The 21,813-nt window shown below is 38.9% G+C and overlaps 1 protein-coding gene across 20 annotated transcripts in view; it reads right to left on the reverse strand.

The window, feature by feature from the left end:
• Positions 1–21,813, reverse strand: part of PARD3 (par-3 family cell polarity regulator) — a 561,862-nt gene that overhangs the window by 327,727 nt on the left and 212,322 nt on the right. For all 20 annotated transcript variants that reach the window (XM_043480525.1, XM_043480524.1, XM_043480531.1 and 17 more), the window contains exon 3: positions 16,142–16,322. In XM_043480525.1, coding sequence (XP_043336460.1) covers positions 16,142–16,322 — 181 coding nt within the window. The remainder of the gene's footprint in view (positions 1–16,141; positions 16,323–21,813) is intronic.

Raw genomic sequence — 21,813 nt, forward strand, 5'->3', positions numbered from 1 at the left:
ACAGTGACTTGACAAGCCACAAACTTTTAGTGCTTGCATTTCTAAAAAGAGAAATTCTTATTGAAAAAAAAATAGTATTCAGTATCTTTCTGAATTAATCATAAGATGCATTCAGAATAAATTGGCTATTAGAGAGCTGACTCCATGTCAAAACCCTACTGAATTAAAATATCAAAAATAAAAATCAACTACATTTCTAGGATAGCTAAGTCGCTGGAAAACAGCAAGCAGGAAAAAGAACCCTACCTCTGCTTCTCATCAGGATAAGCTGGAGCAGGCTGAAGTGTACCACTAGGAGTGTGTTGTTAGCTATGCTATGCATACCCAAGAATGCGTAATCATCACACAGGGTTCAAAAATATGGTATGAAAATAAATGCCAAGGATGACAGGAAAATAAACATTCATGGGGGAAGGAGATTATGTACATTTTTAGTACAAACATGGCCAAAAATCTGAACATTATCTTTCCCTTCTTTCCCCCGATCCAGTGCAGTGTCCAAATGTTGCTAATCTATATATCGATCTACCTGAAACACTCTCTCTTCCTCCTCTACAGACTTGTCCCAAAATTGCTCCAGGCCCCTCACAATTGGAACTATCTGCAGTAAATACCTATCATACTTGCCTTATCCCACTGTTTTTAATCAAAATCAAAATGTGTTACTTGTCTGTGCTTCCACAGGGGATGTCTAGAGTTGGTTCAAATCATCTTACGAGAAAAAATAAAGATTTAAGAAATTTTTGAGAGCTGGTCATTGAACAGAACTATTATTCAAATTCAAATTATATAAACTTATTAAATAGGGGTTTCCCAGGCGGGGTTAGTGGTAAAGAACCCACCTGCCAATGCAGGAGACCTAAGAGATACGGGTTCGATCCCTCAGTTGGGAATGATCCCCTGGAGGAGGGCATGGCAACCCACTCCAGTATTCTTGCCTAGAGAATCCCATGGACAGAGGAGCCTGGTGGGCTATAGTCCATTGCATTGCAAAGAGCTGGACACAACTGAACAACTAAGCAGGCATGCATATATGATCACAGAGGAATCCTCACCTAGTCCTGATGCTCTGACTTACCTGATGGTTAGCATCTATTCTGTATCATGATCATGTCAAAAATTTTATGAATTTATTTTTGGCTTTTCGAAAGCTTGCATTTTCTTTCATAATCCTAATATTTAGAGACCAAAAAATGCCCATACAGAGACTAGGATTTAGCATCCTGCATAAATTAAAGCTGAAGACACCTAACTTCCATTCGTCTATTTGTATTTCCCAACAGAGGACAATTTGCAGTACCCTGTATTTGTTTTCCAGTAGAAAGATACTCCAATTGATAGCATCCTTCTTCTTTTGAATCTTTGTTGTTGAATCCACAGGGTCACAAAGAGTCGGACACAACTAAAGCAACTTAGCACACACACATGCATGCATAATTAAATAGATTATATTAAAACACTCCAGTGTTCTTAGGCTTTTGGGTGGCTCAGCTGGTAAAGATTCCGTCTGCAATGTGGGAGACCTCAGTTGGATCCCTCGGTTGGGAAGATCCCCTGGGGAAGAGAAAGGCTACCCACTCCAGTATTCTGGTCTGGAGAATTCCATGGACTGTATAGTCCTTGGGGTCGCAAAGAGCCGGACATGACTGCGTGACTTTCACTTTCACTTCAAAACACATCACTTTCCAAGTCCTTTACAAGCTGTCATTATGTATGCTTGTGGTACATCGATTGCATCTGTGTGGTGGAAACACCATAGAGTACTGCATCTCTCACCAATTCTGTGCTCAGGGACATGGCACTGGGAACATAAAACTGGCCAGTGAGAATGTTTACACCATGGAAATGGGCAAATGCCACAGGCCAGGCCTTCTTTGGTTTTCAGAGACACAGCTGTTAAAAGGTTACCAGTGTACCAGTGGATCTGCAGAACCAGACAAATCCTCTTCTCCTGGAGTCAAGAAAAGCACAAGACACCACAAGACTGCACTGCGAGTCTGTGCAATCAGGGAAGACCACGGGAGAAACTGTGGCTTTGAGCAGAGTCCTGAGAGGTAAGTCAAGGTGAGGCAGGTGAGCAGCGAGGACAGAGAAGCGGCTTCACCACACTTGTGAGGAAGCAGGGAGCTTAGGGCCCCGGAGGCCTGAGACCCATCCAAGAAACTCAAGCAAGGGGACTTGTTACAGAGTAAAAAAGACAGACACAAGACAGTTCTTGCAAACTTTACCAAAACTTACTGATGTTCAGTTCAGTTCAGTCACTCAGTCGTGTCCGACTCTTTGCGACCCCATGAACCGTAGCACGCCAGGCCTCCCTGTCCATCACCAACTCCCAGAGTCCACCCAAACCAATGTCCACTGAGTCAGTGATGCCATCCAACCATCACATCTTCTGTCGTCCCCTTCTCCTCCTGCCCTCAATCTTTCCCAGCAACAAGGTCTTTTCAAATGAGTCAGCTCTTTGCATCAGGTGGCCAAAGTACTGGAGTTTCAGCTTCAACATCAGTCCTTCCAATGAACACCCAGGACCTATCTCCTTCAGGATTGACTGGTTGGATCTCCTTGCAGTCCAAGGGACTCTCAAGAGTCTTTTCCAACACCACAGTTCAAAAGCATCAATTCTTGGGTGCTCAGCATTCTTTATAGTCCAACTCTCACATCCATACGTGACTACTGGAAAAACCATAGCCTTGACTACACGACCTTTGCTGACAAAGTGATGTCTCTGCTTTTTAATATGCTATCTAGGTTGGTCATAACTTTCCTTCCAAGGAGTAAGCGTCTTTTAATTTCATGGCTGCAATCACCATCTGCAGTGATTTCGGAGCCCAGAAAAGTAGTCAGTCACTGTTTCCACTATTTCCCCATCTATTTGCCATGAAGTGATGTTACTGATGTTAACTGTATTTAAAAATATTAGGAAGCCACGGAAGGTTTTGAGGCACTGGGGTGAAAGGAGGAGATGTGGGGGTTACAAGAATCACTCCTGCTACTGCAAAATGGACTGCAGAGCTGCCCTACAGAGGACTAGGAGAGAACAGCCAGAGATGGGCCCGGGAGCTCTGCTTTCCTGACGATAGAGCACTAACAGCAAAATCTTGAGCATGCAGGTTTTTGTTTATTTATTATTTAAATGCATGCTCAACTAATAGAGGCACTATTAACCACATACAAGAAATGGTAAATTCTTGAATACAAGAAAGTAAACAATAAACTAATGCAAAGTTCTAGTATTCTGTTTCCCTACGTCCCCAGTCATGACCCCACTGCAGAGACCACCAGCAACACCATCCTTGGAAGCTCAAAGGCAGGTCGTGAAGTCACAGGGCCTGGTGAGGCTGTGAGAGCTGGGGACAGAACCACCCTCGGTGACAATTACAACAGACCTCTGCAGACTCCAGCATCCCTGGCCAGCGCCATATTCCCCTAGAGTGCCCACCAGAGATGGCACAGTGATCTGGAGCCATCCTCTGGCCACTCAGTTTCACAAGGGGCACATATAGTGCCAAACTCACTAACTGAGAGGCCATTTCTTCTTCACAACTTGAACAACAACAAAAAAAACAAAAACACTGGTTGCCGGTCATGATACAAACACCCTGGGTTCCTTTTGAGGGACTCCCTGCAAATTCCAGCATGCTGGCAGCTCTGTGTTCTGGCATCTACTGACAGCCAAGCAGAACGTCCACCAATGCTTCTGACACCTGCTAAGGACGACCTCATCATACTCATGGTCATAGTGCCCAGGGAAACATGCAGAGTCCTTTTGTTTTTTTCCCAGCTGTGCCTCACAGCTTGCAGGATCTCAGTTCCCCAATCAGGGACTGAACCTGGGTCCTGCCAGTGAAAGCATGTAGTCCTAACCACTGGACCACCAGGAAACTCACAACACCAGTCTTATTAGTTACCATAAAATTTCACCACCCAAATAAAGGAAACCTGGAATTGGCATGAACAACCTGTGCTGACTAGTATCACTAGAAAGACTCACTCTCAAATAATCACATCATCATGCACTCTGAGGCACCACTTTGAAAACTGAAATCAGACCAGGATGCTCTTAATTTTAACTCACTTTTAGGCTTAGCAAAATAAAACCAATGTACCCACACAGCAGTCTCTGAATACCTTTCCCCATTCAAAGGACAAGGCTGCTTCAGGAAGTGACTGATTGCGGATGTGGGGCAGAAAATATATAAGATGAACATGGAACACATTTCATGGCAGAAAGCAAGGATGCTGCCATTAAAGGGCTCTCAGGAGCCAGTTTAGAGAGGTCACATCACTATAAATATGGATGATCTGAACAATAACAGAGCAGACAGAAACAAGAACTATACTAGAGCTTATGAGTTCTTGTGACTTTTTTAAAGAAGGAAACAGGAAAAAATGAAACCAGGAGAATGCCAGCCGAAAAAAAAAAAAAAAAAAAAAAAAAACAACCATGTTATTGTGAAAACTAATACAGACAGAGACAGAATTAGGCATTTGGTCTGTTCTTCTTGGACATAGGGTATCTCAGAGTAACAAACCAGTTGACAAAAAGATGAACTTTATAGAAATAATGTGGCCAATAAGTGAAAGAACTGGAATATCAACATGCTACAAACATTAAAAAAAATTATAATAATGGATCTAGGCAATAATTACCAATGCTGCTAATATCACAAAACGAGAAACAATAACCAGGCCGTTTGTGTCTCCTGAGTGAACCATAACATACAACAGCAGCCAGAGACACCTGTCAGAGAACCAAACCAGAAACAAGACACCGCATCTAATAACTGCCAGGTTTCAAGCAGCACAGGGTACATGAGGATACAGCAGATGCCACAGATACGCTGCCGTTCCTTGTTGTTCAGTCACTCCGTTGGGTCCGACTCTTTGCAGCCCCATGGACTGCAGCACAGCAGGCTTCCCTGTCCATCACCATCTCCCAGAGCTTGGTCAAACTCATGTGCATTGAGTCCGTGATGCCATCCAACCATCTCATCCTCTGTCGTCCCCTTCTCCTCCCGCCTTCTATCTTTCCCAGCATCAGGGTCTTTTCTAATAATGGGCTTGGCAGAGGAAAACCACAGGAAAAACAGTCCAAAGAATAAATGTGTGTGTGTGTGTGTGTGTATACTCATACCCATGTATAGATAAATGCAGACACACACACAGAAAGAGGAACTCATAGACCAAAAGAAACATATCAATCAGATGTAGTACGTGGATTTTCCCAAGATGCTGATTTAAACAAGCCAAATAGAAAAACTACATTTACAAAATAGAGTAATGTTAATACTAATATCACATTACATAGCACTAAGAAAGTATTATATAAGGTTACATATTTACAGTTTTACTTTTTAGAAATAAACACAGTACTGAAATATTTTCAGAAGAAATTATATAAGATCTAGAACTTACTTTGAAATAATGCTATTTGGGGGAGTACAGATGAAACAAGACTAGCCACCAACTGATAATGGTTAGAACTGAGAGTGGGGCATGGCATTTCCTTACACTGTTCTCTCTAATCATGTATGTGCTTGAAATTTTCTATGATGAAAAACTGAACAGAAGACAAGTCACCTTGCAATATTGAAAATTAAAAAGACAAGTGAAAATAAGCAATGTAATGATACTGAGTAATCGTCTTTTTTTCTCAACTAGGATTAAATTTTTTAAAAAGCTATGCAAAGTTGCATATTGATCATGACAGTTTCTTTAATATCTTGTGTACTACAATTGAATGAATCTCCTCTGAACAGACTGTGTGGACTTTATGCATTTATTCAGAAGATGCTCAGTTTCCCCAAATAGATTTGCCAAGTCAAGCTTCTTAAAATGCTGCTTCTCACAAATTACAGGGCTAAGAAGCAGCAAGAAGTTTAACAACATGATTAGTGGGTCCAGGTGTGGCCCCTGAACCCCATTTATTCAGCTGTGCCTTGATTTTGAAAAGGTAAGGAGCAAGTGCTACTGTAGTCTGATTTCTCCCATTTTTCAGAAAAATGAAGCACATTTGATCAAAATCAAGGCACAGATATAAAGCAGTTGCATTTTCCCACCACACACCTAGTAGATCTTTTCAAGCAGCAATGGATTGACAGACAATAAGTAATGGTAGAGAAGTGAAAAATATTCTTACATTATTTTGATGTCTTAAAGTTTATTATGAGAAAATGCTCAAAAATGTAATAGTTACCAATATAGTTAGCAGATGAGTAGACAGGAAAAAAATCTAAATTTTCAAATATGAGTAGCATAAAATCTTAAAGCTTGGAATAGAAATTGAAAGCAAATTATAAAAACCAGTCACATGAAGATAGTCTTCACTGTTTATTAGCTTCATCTGATTAATAACTTCCTCAAAAGTCTGATGTGTATTTATTTCAAGGGCAGAGTTTATGAGAGTAAATGAAGAAAAAAATCTAGACAGACATTTCATTTATTTCGAAATGTAACATATTCATCATACAGAAAAAAAAAAAAACTGTCCCATTAGTTTTATGAGAAATATCTTCACATTACATAATTTTCTTTAATATTGCTATGGACATTTGAAGTTAAAAAGCCCATATTAAAATTCAGTTTCCTGTCAGTCAAAAAGCACAATACTTGTGAAAAGACAAAAACAAAGACTCACTGCAAATCACACATATACACACACACCTTCTCCAGACATGGTTAGTACACCGCTGTCATGACAGTACTGACTCTTGCATATGAAAGTAGCTTCCACACACCAACATTTGTGTTACCCATGACAGTGAAGCACCACTGCTGTAAATAAATAAACGGGAATCAAAGTCTACAATAGCCAAGTTCCAGAGAATAAAACTATGCCACTAGTAGTTACTCTATCTGTAGCTCAAATGTTTTTTCCCCTAAGTATATACTCTGTCTTTAAAATTGGTAAGGTATAATAACCACAACTATGAAACCATCTATAGCTAAACCAAACTTCTCCTCTGAAACAATTAAATCTTATAGTAAGATGTAACACAAATGCAGTGATTCAGTATGTCTTGATAATAAAGGAAGTGAAGGAAGATGGATGATGTAACCATTAAACAGAGAACCGTCATTTTATATGTGTTTTCAGCAGATATTTTTTCTAATTAAGGGTCTCAATTTTCTACACTGATAGAGGATTGCGTCAAGCATATCCAATTGAGGATATAAATGTAGAAAAGTGAAAGTGTTAGTCACTCAGTCATGTCTGACTCTTTGCAACCCCTGGGCTGTAGCCTGCCAGGCTCCCATGTCCATGGAATTCTCCAGGCAAGAATACTGAAGTGAGTTGCCATTCCCTTCTCTGGGGGATATTCCCCACCCAGAAATCAAACCCGAGTCTCATGCATTGCAGGCAGATTCTCGACCAACTTTTACCAACTGAGTCACCTGGGAAGCCCCAAAGATGACTGTTTGCAAAGTTTTCATATAAATTTACAGTCTTTGAGAACATAGGAATATTGAAATATATATAATATTGTGTTCAGTTGCAAATGTTATCAAACATTTCTTCAGTGTTAAAAAAAAAAAAAAATCCTATTAAAGGAATGTTAGCATCCCTGTAAATAAAATTAAGAGATCAAATACACATTTGAACTTGGATCAGTTGAAATTTTATGTTCAAAGTTATAAAGAGTCTTTTTATCACATTTAATTATGCAGCAACTGAACTGCCAGAGAGGTACATAAGCAGTTACAACATAAAGCAGCATATCAGGAAACCCAGAAACAGGAAAGAGCACTGTGTTTTAGAAAACGGAATAAAATTTAGTAAATGCCTAACAATCCACTTCTTTACAAGCAAACAAATAAAGAAGGTGCAGTAACACAAAATAAAAGGTCTTTAGATGAATAAGCCCATGAAGGCTTGTTAGAAGTGGTCTTCAGTCACTTCAACACCTCTGTTCAAAGCAGAATTATTAGAAACTCCTAGGAGAGCTCAAGAATGTGAACTGGAGGTGAGGTGATACAGAGGTTCAAGAATGAAAATTACATCTAATACTCACAAGTTCCATCAATTTATGTAATCATCCTAAGGCCCATGCAGATCTTAGTTCCTTAACCAGGGATTGAACCTGTGCCTTCAACAGTGGACGCATGGACTCCTAACCACTGGACCACCAGGGAAGTCCCAGGGACTCATCACTGACCTTGCTTCTGCCTCCCATTCCCAACTTCCTGACTCTGGTTACAAAAGGAAGAGTTATTATCCAGCATTAGTAGACAGTTCTACACTACTTATGCAAACTGATCACCAGCTGGTTTTCGTTGTTCTAAATCATAAATCTTTAGGCTGTAACATCTCTGCCAAGCAAGAGAATATTCTTTTCCAATGCATTAACACAAATTCTGTATTTAAAATAAATACTTCTCAAGCTGATCTAAATAACAAATTAACCAGTAGATGAGCTATGGTACAAATTGACATTTTAATTAAATGTGATGATGGGTTGACTAATCTAGTAGTAGTCTGAAATGCCCTTTGGCTCCTGCCCTTTCCATATTACGATTAGTCCTAGATGGATCCAGTTGCAATCTTCCATCTTTGAACACCTGAATTATCTCTACAAAAATGATTATTTTCCTGAAGGTACATGCTACTCCTATACTCCTTCCTCATATAACCTCACTAAGTATCAGCTATATATGTGTGTATATGTATTGGGTGGGCCAAAAAAGTTCATTCGAGTTTTTCCAAAAGATTGTATGGAAAAACCCAACAAACATTTTGGCCAACCCTAACCATACAAACACTTATTAGTACGGTACCGCTATAAAGACAAGAAAACAACCCTTACATAAGACTGTCGAAACAGAACTGCAACCCAGGCAACAAGCTGTCATTGCCGTATTTACCCTTGACTCTGTAAGAAAGAGCTGGAAAATAACATATCGAGATTGCTTAATCCTCAGAACAGATAGAAAACATAGGCTGATATAGAAAAATGTAGAGATAGAAAGCTTTCTACAAATTTTAGAGAGAACACAAATGGAAAGGCATTCCACTGAGGAACAAGCAGGGTGACAGTATCTGAGAATAAGCCAGGTCCATGGTCTGGATCATTTTGGAGACCAAGAGAGAGAAACGGGAGGGTTTGGTAAATAGAGGCACAGTCCCCTTTTTGCTGTTATGAAAATTCTGGATTCATCTAAGTCCTGTCAGATGCCAACAGGAGGGAACTACGAAACAGAAGCATCAACTCTAAGCCACAGAAAGTGCTGGACAGATATGATCTCCTCTTTCATGTGTGTCTGGGACCACAAACACTCATGCCACTATGCCCACTCGCTACAGCGCCCAGGCTCTTTGTTAAGGAGAAAGATAATTTGCTGAAATGTAGGCAATGAAGTGGTAAATAATAATTAAATTAACTTAAATGTCAATGTAAATGAAATTTGTAAATGCAAAATAACTTAATGAATTCATACAGTGATTCAGACATGTTAGTTTTTCTTCAGAACATGGCCACCACAGGGATCACTAGCTGTCCATTTCAGGGAAAAGGCAGAAGAGGTGACAACCTCAGGGGTGCCTTTAAAAATCACCCTACCTCTGGGTCCCTCCCCATTTGGGACTCACACAAGGATTCTGAGAGATGAAGTCAGTCTCTAGCTGCAGACAGTAGCAAACAGGATGAGGAACACAGGCTGTTTCTGACATTAAAAGCAATGAAAGAATAAATAAGCAAACAGTTTCAAGAAGAGCTATACAAGAGATCTATATCAAGTGCAACAAAAAGAGAAGAAAAGATGTTATCTGCCAGGCTTTCATGCTGACAAAATAATCCACATATGGGTCTCTCTGTGACATCCGCTAATAGAAAAAAAGAATCTAGATACCTGGTTAGAATGGAGGATGAAAATGAAAAAGAAAGCTTGTTTACAATCCAATCGTGTCTGCTCAAACATTTTCATAGAATTATTTTCTCTCTGTAATGCACTTCTTATTGCGATGTGAAAATGGGCTTTCTTGCTTGGATTTAAATTGTACTTTCTTAACATATTCATAGCTATATCACTTTTACAAATTTTCAAGTGTCAGTAACTGTTTCTCTACCTGATAAACAGATAAACAGTGGGCACTTAACGTATATTCCCATACAAAGACAAGAGTACAAGGCAAGACTTCAGGATCAAGTAAAACATACTAGCCAAGGACAAAAAGAAGTGAAGAATACAGCGGTGATTGGACATGGGGAAATCTTGGGCTTGGGGGTAGGGAGAGGCGGGAAATCTGTAAAACTGCTCTTCCCTGGATTTCAGCAGGTGCGACAGACACAGAGAGCTCCATGCGCAGGTGTCCAGTTCTCTAAGATTCAGGGTGCGGAGACCACACACAGGCGGTGCTGTGAATCCTACAGGAAACCTCGTCACTGACCAAGGACCAGCTGCTACCTACAGTCCAAACCACCTGACCACACGAGGCAGACAGTTTCTAAAATATACTCCTCCTCCCCATGGTCCACAGTCGTCATTATTAAGAGTAAAATATTGTATACATGTGATGTGTGGAGGGTTTTTTTTTTTTTAATTAAGTATTTCACAGAAATTCAATTAAGCAATGTCGGAAACCAGTGGTTATTCTGCTGAAAGATAATTGGGAAATACTGGTGTCAGACAGGAAGCGCGACAGCGCTCTGACTCCAAGTCTGGTATCTCGAAATGTCACAAGGGGACTTTGGTGTACAGTAAGTATCGATGCATTTTCAGCAATAACTCCACTTGTCTTGAACGTGAAGACGTGCACTATGGTTGCACCATAAGCACAGCCTCTGTTAGTTCACTCCGCTGAGCCTCAGGTGCCTGATGTAAAGTAGGGGAGAGGGACCTGGTGGTTTCCCAAGGGACTGCCTGCCACTACAAGGATATGGAAACCCGTCCCAGCGTCCCTTTTACAATACACTGACAGCCTCGGTGGGGAGAAGTCAGCCATATGCCTAGACTTTCATGTGCTGCATGGAAGGAAAGGATTCTTGGGTTAAAGAAGCAGATATAAATGACACAGTTCGCTGAAAAGACTACACTGTTTCTTTGTCAAGTGTTAAGTTCCAACTTAAAGACCACAGACAAAATGCTTCAGCCCAAGGAATCACGGATGGCTTACATTTTATCAGCATTTTAAAACCTAACATTTCTTGTGTTCTGGTGTGGGGGGAACATATATCGGCCTTTTCTTCTTTTTTTTAATGGATGAACCGTATGAAAAGGCAAGTTTAAAAATAATTTTGCAACCAAAATTGCCATATGTTGATGTCTGGTTACTTCACTGGAAAATCGACGGATGAAATAAACATATTTGCCACACCAGATACCAACCAAAAAAGCTTTCTTTATGGTATTGAAATGCTGTCTGTGGAACAAGCATCTTGGTCTGCAGACAGTACGCCTGCTGCTGAACTGCTGTCGCCTGACAGCCCGTCTTATCTGCCAAATTGCTCATTAGGCCTGGCAATTTTCACCTGCGCCTCCAGTTTATACTCCAGCAGGGAATAAACATCAGTCTGCTTGCACCATCCTAGGTAGTGAGCTTCCAACACCCCCCTCAGTAACCCAGCCCCCACCCACCAGGAACTCTCCAAACACACTCACCTTGTGTACACACCATTATTTTTAAAATGTCAATTCGGCTTCCAGCTCTTAGAAGCTGGTTTAGTTTAAATGAAGCAAAAGACACACAAAAAAGAGATGATATGCAAAATAAGCCATATATTACAATGCAAAATGGGCTGACCAATAATTTATTTAATTATTCATGCCAAAAAAGAACATAGACAATGTGAATGGAGGGAAGAATGTCCATTTTGGGGGGCATTTCTGAGTGCACAGGTGACAACAGAGCAGAGCGGAGGAGCCCTCTCCCAATTGGATATGACCCACTCAGCCTTGATTGTGAGTCTGAAAGGAGAGTGCTCCAATTTATAAATAAACAACAGAGGTACCGTGGCAACCAGAACAAAGAGGCAGTGAGCCTACTCCAGACTCTCTGCCTCTGCTGCTTCCACTGATGCCTGCCAATGAGCACTCTGACATCCAAAGGCGCACAAAAAATAGATACAAAAGAGGTACTTTGTGGGCAAAAAGCACCAAAGATATGAAACAAAATGTCTGAAACCCCATAGAACAACTTTTGATGGAATACTGTTTTTCATTTTGCAGAAGTAAAATATTCACCACCAACCCTGCAATTAGCTAGAAAATTACAATAATTATAGCAATTTTGTATCCCATCTCCAATCCAATTAATAGATATATGACCTTGTCAACATGTAATAATCAGACTGCATCTACAACAAAACTGGATGAGTTTTATAGGCTGAATAGAACTTGCACAGTAAGAAGGTAATTATTTGAAATACTGAGAATGCCATTTGTATGCCATGCTCCACTTCACAAGTTAAAAGGAAATACAATAGGAATATTATTTCTATTTTCAATATATATTTAAATTAAATCTGGAAAATAGTATTCTAATACCAGTTAAAAGGATAGATCTCTAAACCAAAGATCTTAGATCTCCTAGCAAGAGAAAACCAATCTGTATATTCTTGAGTATGAAAAAAATTTAGAGCTCAAAAAAGAGGCAGGGGGGCTAACTTCATAACACAAGCTTGTATAGCAATTGTTGATGTCTCTGTAAGTTCTAAAAGCCAGGGAGCCAGTAAAATCTTACCAACTAAAGAGCACCACTTCAGCAACATTTTGCCAGAAATGGTATAAATTCACTATAAAATTAAAATAGCTCAGAAAAGTTAAAATGTTAAAAGACAGCCTAATCAGATACTTTGTTTCTCAGAACTTCTACAGCAATTTTATTTCTAGGACTTTTTCCATCACTAGGGCAAATGCCACTGCCAAGGTATCTTGAATCTTTAGTCTGGCTCTTCCAAAGGAAACACTAATTCAGCATTCTGGGGTGAAAAGGAATCCTGCCAGCATTCTAAAGCTAGAGTACCCTCAGAATGTCTGGCCCTATAAACAGCCTTTAGAAAAATTTTTTAAAAAGAAAAAAAATCATTGAGAAAAATAAGACTTGGCCTTAATGATCTGCTCCAGAAATTGTGCCCCTGAGCACAATAAGTCTCTCTAAATCTGGATTTGTGAACATTAAACACAGAGGAAGCTAAGTTATCTATAACAGAACTGTGAGGTTAGGAGAACACAGTTCCAATTTCACTCTATACGAGAGTACTCCACCCCACCCCACCCAAGAAAGGTAATGTGTTCTATCCAGGAAGACACATTCTATATACTTGGGCTCTGTAACTCCTCAAACCTTTAAAACATCCATAAGAACTGGGTCTGCACTCAAGAGATGTCATTATCACCATCCCCTTTCTACAATTTCCCATTAGTCTAGTGTTCATCATGTGTCAGACACTATCAAGAGTTCAAGCATCTCATTTACTCTTCACGGTCCTAGGCCAGCTACCTTGAGATGCAGGAACTGAGGCCGAGCAAGGCCACAGACTGTACTTGATGTGGTTTTGCCTTACTTTTTCTGAACCATGAATACTCTAAACCATGTTCTAGAAGGAGTGTCTGCAGAGTAAGCTCATGTTAAAAGTGTAAAGTACGATAGACTCTCAAACTTATCAAAAGTCTGTTTTCTTTAAAAAAAGAACAGGTTATCAGCATCTGGTTATCATTAAATCAAAGTATACCTATCTATGACTGAAGGATGCAGAAACCTGCCAAGAGATGCCAGAACAACAGTTTGAAGTGTTTGCTGTCAAATCATCACCTTCCTCATTTGCCATTCCTTAAAATGGCTCTATTGGCCTGAAAACCTCTGGATTTCTCCACTGTGACAGAGGAGATCCAATGACCAGGGCCCACAGCACTTCTGGATGCCCAAATGTCCTGATTTTTTTTAATCAGAAGAGGAAAAGTAAACTTTGGGAGAAAAAGAAAACATTTTCATCTTTTTTCTCACATCACAAGACAATGATACTTCTAGAGTTTTCTTAGCTTCCATCAGCTCCTTATAGAATAAAAGAGATGAGTGAATTAATTCATAGAAAAATCATCACTTTATTTCTTCAAGATAAGTATTGAGGCTTACTCATCTGAAATCCTATATTAACTATGCCTCTAACTGCAGTTGATTATTGCATGACTGAACAGATCTCTACATATTGTTGGTTCCTTTCCTTTCAAACCTGAAAATGAGGAAGATCACTGAACATAAACTCCTTGATAGCAAAGACTTACTAACTCAATTCTAGACTCTGATCACCTAGCACAAAGTCTGGCCAGCACTGACTGACCCTTGTTTTATTTCTGAATGAATAGTATTAATACTATAGAAAATGACTCATATGTATGGAGTAACTTTTACATAGTCACCAAACCTTGTATTTAGTACATGTTTTTAACATGCATTTACCCAATGCCTGCCAAGGACATAAAATCTAAATAACCTTAGCAAATAAAAGTCAGAGCTTCTTGTTCTTAATATTTGTGTATTTTCCCACTGGTGGCTACAAGACAACATATATGCTTCAAATATAGCTTCCTTTTCTCAATAGAAGCAAGGTAAAAGAGATGTTTGGGGTTGAAACAGAGCCAGCCAAATGTGGGTGGTGGTGGTGGTGTAGAAATCTTGTTGAATCAGTGAAGTCAAAAGATACAAACGGATGGGCAGCAAGCCATTGAAATTCTTCCTAACTTAAAGACAGGACTGGCCTTTCTTCCAGCACATATCTAAATTTAAGGTGCATCTTGCTATATAAAACACATGAATAAAAAAACTACAACAATAACACAACAAAAAACTCTGTACTTCATTATATATATTGGTGTAATTACTCACATAAAGACACTGCTTTCCAAACATCAGGTATCTATGAATACTTACACTATTATTTAATTAAAATTTTCTTTAAATTGAAACTAGGCAATCCATTTTTTAAACACATTTGCTCCAAGCAGATAATCATTAAAGCATGGACTTATTGAGTCAGTATATAATAAAAGAAAATGACCTGTGCACACTCTACATATTACTTCATATACCATACATGGTACACATATCACATTTTGGATCATCAGATGTGTTAACTATTAAATTGATGTCCTTTCCTTATTCTCCATAGATAGATAGATAGAAATATGGAGATATTATATAGTAATATTTATATATATATATATATGTGTGTGTGTGTGTGTATACCTATGTATCTCCAAGGGACAGTGGAAGCAGAAATAGTTTATAAACATCTAGAAGCAAATTACCAAGATGCTGTAGACTGCTACCAATACAAAAAGTGGGGACAAAGATACATTTTGCAAGAAAAACTGCATATTTTCAAAATTATATAACTATATTCTATATATTACTCTTATACATTATTCCATATCTCTATGTGAAGATCCACTGAAGATGACCAATAACATCACACAAGATTAAATTTTCTACTTGAAAACTGAAATGTTTCTAAATTAGGTGTGCCTAAAAGATAAGTGATTTCTAATATAAAGTTCTTGAAATAGGTCTTCTTTCTCTTACCAACTGCTCAATAAGATTATACACTTACAAACACTAAATATTATATTTAGCAGACATTCTTCACATTTGTGAGTAAAAGAAGTGAAGGAATGTCAGGAGTGGCTATAGAATTCTTCAAGCTAGTGTACTGGAACTTGGACACTCTGCATCCTAGGATTTCTCCTATAAACCCACTAAGTCTGATATTTTCTTTCCTTGAGATGGTATCTCATATCAGCTCTTCCAGATCCCTGAAGCTAACGCTGGCCCCCTCCAGATAAAGATCCAGAAATGATTATAACCAAGTTGACTATCAACCAAACACGCTCTGCTTTGTTTCAACGGAAGGCTTTTGATTACTTCCATTTGTTCTAGCGTTCAAACAAAACACATAGGAAGAAAAATTCAAGTAATATAACTTTAAATTATCCTTATTGATCTTTAGTGAGCTATTAAAAGTTTACCAGTCCAAAATAATCTAAGCTCAATCCAAAAATGTAAAGAATCTTACTTATCTCTCTTGCAAAAGACATTTGCCCAGATTCCAAACTTAATCAATTTTAAACAGATAATGAATTCCACTCACAGGAGCATGCCTGAATAACAAAAGTTGACATCCCTGTAAATGAAGATGAAATATGCACTTACTCGCACGAAGGACTGAAGGGGTGACCTCGATCTCACTTGTTGCTTGGTAAGGCTGGAAGGCTGAGGCATTGTTGGTGCCGAGCTCACTGCCGAATATCTCTGGGCTCTGGGTGCCTGTGGAGCTGGCACTGGTGCCATCACCTCCATGATGGGGGTCTTGCTCATCAAACACGGCTACCAGCTAGAAATGACAGGTGAGTTTGCAGTTATATACAAAGGCATTTGAAAGGACAACCCCAAACTTACACCATCTTTGGTGTAAATAGTGATATTTACACACCCAGGAATGTTATATTTTAGGAAGAGGAACTTCAGAGAAATAGGCCTGCCCTGGGTTTTGATACTTTTACATTTCTAAGTTGTACGTGTCATATCCAAAATTCTACAGGTGGAAAATAATACAATGGTTTTGTATCTCAGAATGCTAAAGGGGATAGAGTGGATTTAAATCTTTTTGTAGATAGTATATCAAGCGGAAAAGAAAATGCATATACCTATACATAAATACATATACATATATATGACATATAGTATACACAGCATAGGGTAATAAGGGGCCCCTCATGTGGGAAGAAGGGGATATGAACTGTCATAAAGCATCTGCTCATGGTGCATAAGAAACACAGGAAGGATAAAAGAAATTAATGAGGCTGGTAGCCTACAGGGAGTTAGAGGGAACAAGGCTGAAAGAAAGAGAATGGGAGCAGGTAATGAGGGTAATGGGTGGTGACATTTTCTTGAACATATTTTTCTGTAACTCCGACTCTTAGAGCCATCAAAATAATTAAAATATTTAAAACAAATAAATAATTGAAATCAACCAAGAGGCAAGGTGGAGGTCTGGAGGCTGGATAATCTAAAATGGAACACAAACAAATAAACCTGTTACAAATGAAAAACACAACCACACAGAAAAGGGTGGGGAAGAAAAGAACTAAGTTACTCTGGAAAATTATTTTCACTGTTTAAAGCACGTCTAAAGGAAAAAGGACAGGAACAGAAATATTGTATTCAATTAGTAAGTTTGTTTCTCACAAGCATATGATTTAGAAATCCATGCTACTTCTACTACTATTACTACTATTATTACCATCCCTTCTCCTCCTCCTACTACTATACACACACCTCAAGAAAGAATGAAAAAGAAAAGTATTTTGGATAAGAGCCAAAGTTCTTACAAAGTTCAAAATCAGAAGTGACAAAAAAAGAAATTAACTGTAGTATTAGATTTGAATTGGAGGCATCGATATGAACTCAAGGTTTTCATAAGTAGGTAGGTAGGCAGGTACAGATGGATGTGAATCCATGTGTGGTATACAGACCACACATGTATGTCCTAGTTCTGTCCACTGAGAGATCCTTGAAGCAATGACATTGCTTCAATGTCAAGTTACTGATTCAAGAACCAATGGATATGAAAGACCAGATCTTAGTTTCTAATACCATTTTCCAATAAATGAACTAGAAGTTCATAGAAAAACAGTTAACTACAGGGGCAGGGTAAGAAAAATACATGATGAGCCTGGAACACCTTATGATGTTAAAGAGAACATCTAAGGGAATCAGGGGCCAACCTAAAGGAGCTCTGAATCACCAAAGCCATCTGGGACACTTGTAAACAAATAATGATAGCATTAGATTATAACCCAAGATAAAACTAAACCTCCTTGAGTCCATAATGATATAATCAAATAATCAAAGAAATAAATGATGGAGAATGGACAGCTCTTCCTTACTGGAGCATCCAAATTAATAAACATGGAAAAAATAAAGAGAAATCATCACTAGGCAATCTCCACAGTCAGAACTGTCGCAGGCAAGATCTAACAGTGGATGCTAACATTAATGGTAAGAATATGATCAGAGGTGGACATATCTCAGAGTATCTCCCTGTAAGATGCTTTTTAAATTAAAAAGAGAAAATAGTATCTTGCAGGGCAGAAACTTGGCAGACAGCATTTCGCTAAGTAATAAGACGTGTTGACAGCATGTACTCTCTGAAAAATACACCAAGAAGTATACGACGTTACTTCCATGGTACTCCTGCCCAAAACACATAACTTTGGTCTAATTGCGAGGAAACATCAGACAAATCCAAACTAAGGAACATTCCATAAAATAACTCCTATTCTTTAAAAATATCAAGACCGGGAAAGTAAAGGGCTGACCAAACTGTGCACCTTGGAGGAGACTGGGGAGAAATACAAACCACATGCAGTGTGAGGTCTTCGCCTAGATCCTGGACTAGGAAACAGGCACTAGTGGAGAAGAGGCAAAATTCAGATGAGGGCTATAGATTAGTTAGTATGTACTCAGTACTGTTCGTTTCCTAACTTTGATAACTATACTATGGTTATGTAAGATGTTAACATTAGGGATAGGTGAAGAGTATATGAAAACACTCTGTACTACTTTTGTAACTTTTCTGAAAATTGAAAATTTTTGTAATACAGTATTACCAAGTACTGTATAAATTCACTCTATTTAAACTCACTCTATTTCTTCTTACAACTAAACAGTGGCAGCACTACTTTAAAATCTCAAAGAGGAAAAAAGTTCTATGGCACAGAACACCTTGGCCGTTCACCCTCCAATCCCATGCCTAGAAAACTCAGCTTAGCCTTCCAAGGAAAGAAGAGACAGGACCACACCCCAAAAGAACCAAGCCTTCAGCTTCCAACCTAAGTCTCTTCAACTACTTTTAGTTAACAGACTGAAAGAAGAATTCACAGAAGATGAAAAGTTTTTATAATTACAGTTTGAATTAATTCTATTTACATCTATCAATTCATAAGACAAAAAAGAAAACCACCATAAGGTCATAGAGATATGTAGACAAACAGGAAGCTCAGAATCCTGCTGTGGCATCTTATATAATTAGCTGATTAAACAATCTGAAGGAAGGCTAAGTGGTAAGAAGAAATTAAAGTCAGATGAGGAGTTGGGCCACTCAACCTTATAATTAGCAACATCAGTGGGAAAAGAAATCCTTAGCAATTGTAAAAAATGGAAAGGTATTTGTATGTATACACTAGTTTTCACAAATGGTATATATATGTATACATTATCAACCTGTTTATCTCACAAGAATCTCCTCTGATTAATAATAGACATTCTACAGATCAGGGTCAGCAAACATTTTTCTAAAAATGCACAGAGACTATTTTTGGAGCCATGCAAGTCATATAGTCTCTGTCACACTATTCTACTTTGCATTGTATCATGAAAATAGCCATTCACAATATGTAAATAAATGACAGTGACTATGTTTAAATAAAACTTTACTTACAAAGCAGATAATCAGCCAAACTTAACCCATGGGCCATAAATTGATGATCCTGCACGAGACTGCTCATCCCTCTAGTAACATCCAATTTAAAAATTTCCGTGTGAGAAATAAAACTAAAAGTCAAGGTTCCTTGGTAACCCTGCTAAGCTAAGAATATTCATTTCAAGCTCTTCATCAGGATTTTGAATTTCTGTACTTTATTTTAATTTTATCAGACTTCTTACAAGGTGTGTGGCTTCATATGCATTTTGAAGATATTAAGTTTTGACATTTTGGCACTTAATTGGAAGCAAACGAAATTCAAGTTTTGTTATTAACTTTTCACAATGATGTGTTCTCCTAAGAATAAAGTCCTTTTTGCAAACGGAAAATGGAGATTGAAAATTACAAAGAACGAGTCTTTAAATGCCACACATGATGGAAGAACTTATACACATATATTAGTTTCAATAATTATCTCCAGCATTTTTAGAAAACACAAGTATTATGAAATCTGGACTGTGTCATGAACAAATGCTGTTTGAATTTCAATGGCAGAATCACAGTTGGTGATTTGCAATATGCCAAAAACATACAATTCTACAGCTTTCTTTTAAACTGAAATTTAAGTGCCAGGTGCAGATATAAAGCAATTTTGTGTTAAATTGGGAAGGATATATAATTTTAGAAAATCTACTCTACAAGAATACACAGTAGCACAGCAAAAGAAGCAAGACCTTCACAGAACATCACATATTAAAAAACTCTATCGTGCCCTTCAAAAAATAAAGGAGACGTCTTGCTCTTCAATTTGTGAAACGTGACTCAAACCCATATTTTAACAGATGGAATCTTCACTGCTGCCCATGAAGTAGACTGTTTTTGAAAGTTCATTTTTAATTTCGACAGTTATTATTTCATCACTCTTGTGATCCATTCACCCAAAAAGTATCCACAAGAAAAGACAGGCAGAATTTAGGATAACAGCCATACTGAAAGTGAAAGTGGCAGTTGCTCGATCATGTCCGACTCCTTGCGACCCTGTGGACTGTAGCCCAATGGGCTCCTCTGTCCATGGAAACACCTAAGATGACCCACCTGTAAATAAAATTCCAAACTTGGCCACACATTTCCACCTCCCTTGGAACAAGTCATTTCAGCTGCCTGAGACACCAGAACATTCCAGCAGAAAACCCATTTCGTAAATATCACATGCAAATGCATACGTAAACCACTAGAGGATCGAGGGTGGCCTTTTATGAATAAAAAACTGCATGGAACAAAGTGGCTAAGGACATAGAGTCACAATCAAAGAGAACTACAATCAAAACCAGCTCTAACCTTACTTCTGAGATGGGTGTTGCCCCGATCCACTGGCCTCTCTGCCATCCCTAAGCCTTACACCTCCTCATCTCAAAAGAGGATGGTGGTGAGGTTGGCAGAATAATGCTCACGACTGTCCACCCAAGTCCTCAGAATCTGTGGGAACTGCGCTTCCACAGCAAATGGGACTTGAAGATGTGATTCAGATTAACGACCTTCAAACAGGGAGACTGTCCAGCGGGCCCCATCTAATCACACAAGTCTGGATAAGTGGAGACTCTTTCCCAGCTGTGGTCAGAGAGAAATGTGTCTACATAGCACACTGCTGGCTTTAAGGAAGGCGGGGGTCTCCGGAAGGTAAGGAGGTGAATTCTCCCCTTGGGCCTGCAGGAGAGAATGAAGCTCTGCTCACACCTTAGTTCTACCTATGTCAGACTCCTACCCTACAGAACTGTCAACTTAAAAATGTGCGATGCAGCTGGAAAGCCTGTGTGCCACCACTACTGAGCAAACGCCACAGCTAGAGAGTCTGAGCGCCACAACGAAGACTCAATGCAGCCAAATAAATGCTATTCAAAAACGATGATAGATATTAATAAATGTGTGGTGCTTTAAACTACTGGTCTATGGGAATTTGCTGTGGCAGCAACAGGAAACTACTTGAAGCCCTGGCCTCTCCTCCTGGACTTGGGACACATAAGAGAGAAGGCACATCAGCTTCCAGAACACAAGCGCACCCTCACTGTTACGTAAAATTAAAGCGATCGTGGGGGTTGATAAACACAGACTTCTGGAATTTTGAGGATCAGTTCCAAGAGTAACTGGAGGCTGAGGCAGAGTTCTTGGACACCAATAATAAGAGGGGAAAACAACAGGAAAAGGAAAGGAGAAGGCTTGCTGGAAAAATTCAGCATCGCAATAACAACAGAGTGAAGTTCTTCTGCAGATGCTCTGCAACCTGCCTAAACCCTTCACAGAAACACGGAGCAGCTTTTTACATTTGTTTCAGGGAAAAAAAAAACTGAGGCTCAGAAAGATTCATATGACTAGAGTTTAGCTGGTAGTATACAATGAATCTGAA

This window comes from Cervus canadensis, chromosome 10 (assembly GCF_019320065.1).
Source record: "Cervus canadensis isolate Bull #8, Minnesota chromosome 10, ASM1932006v1, whole genome shotgun sequence".
Classification (NCBI taxonomy): Eukaryota; Metazoa; Chordata; class Mammalia; order Artiodactyla; family Cervidae; genus Cervus; species Cervus canadensis.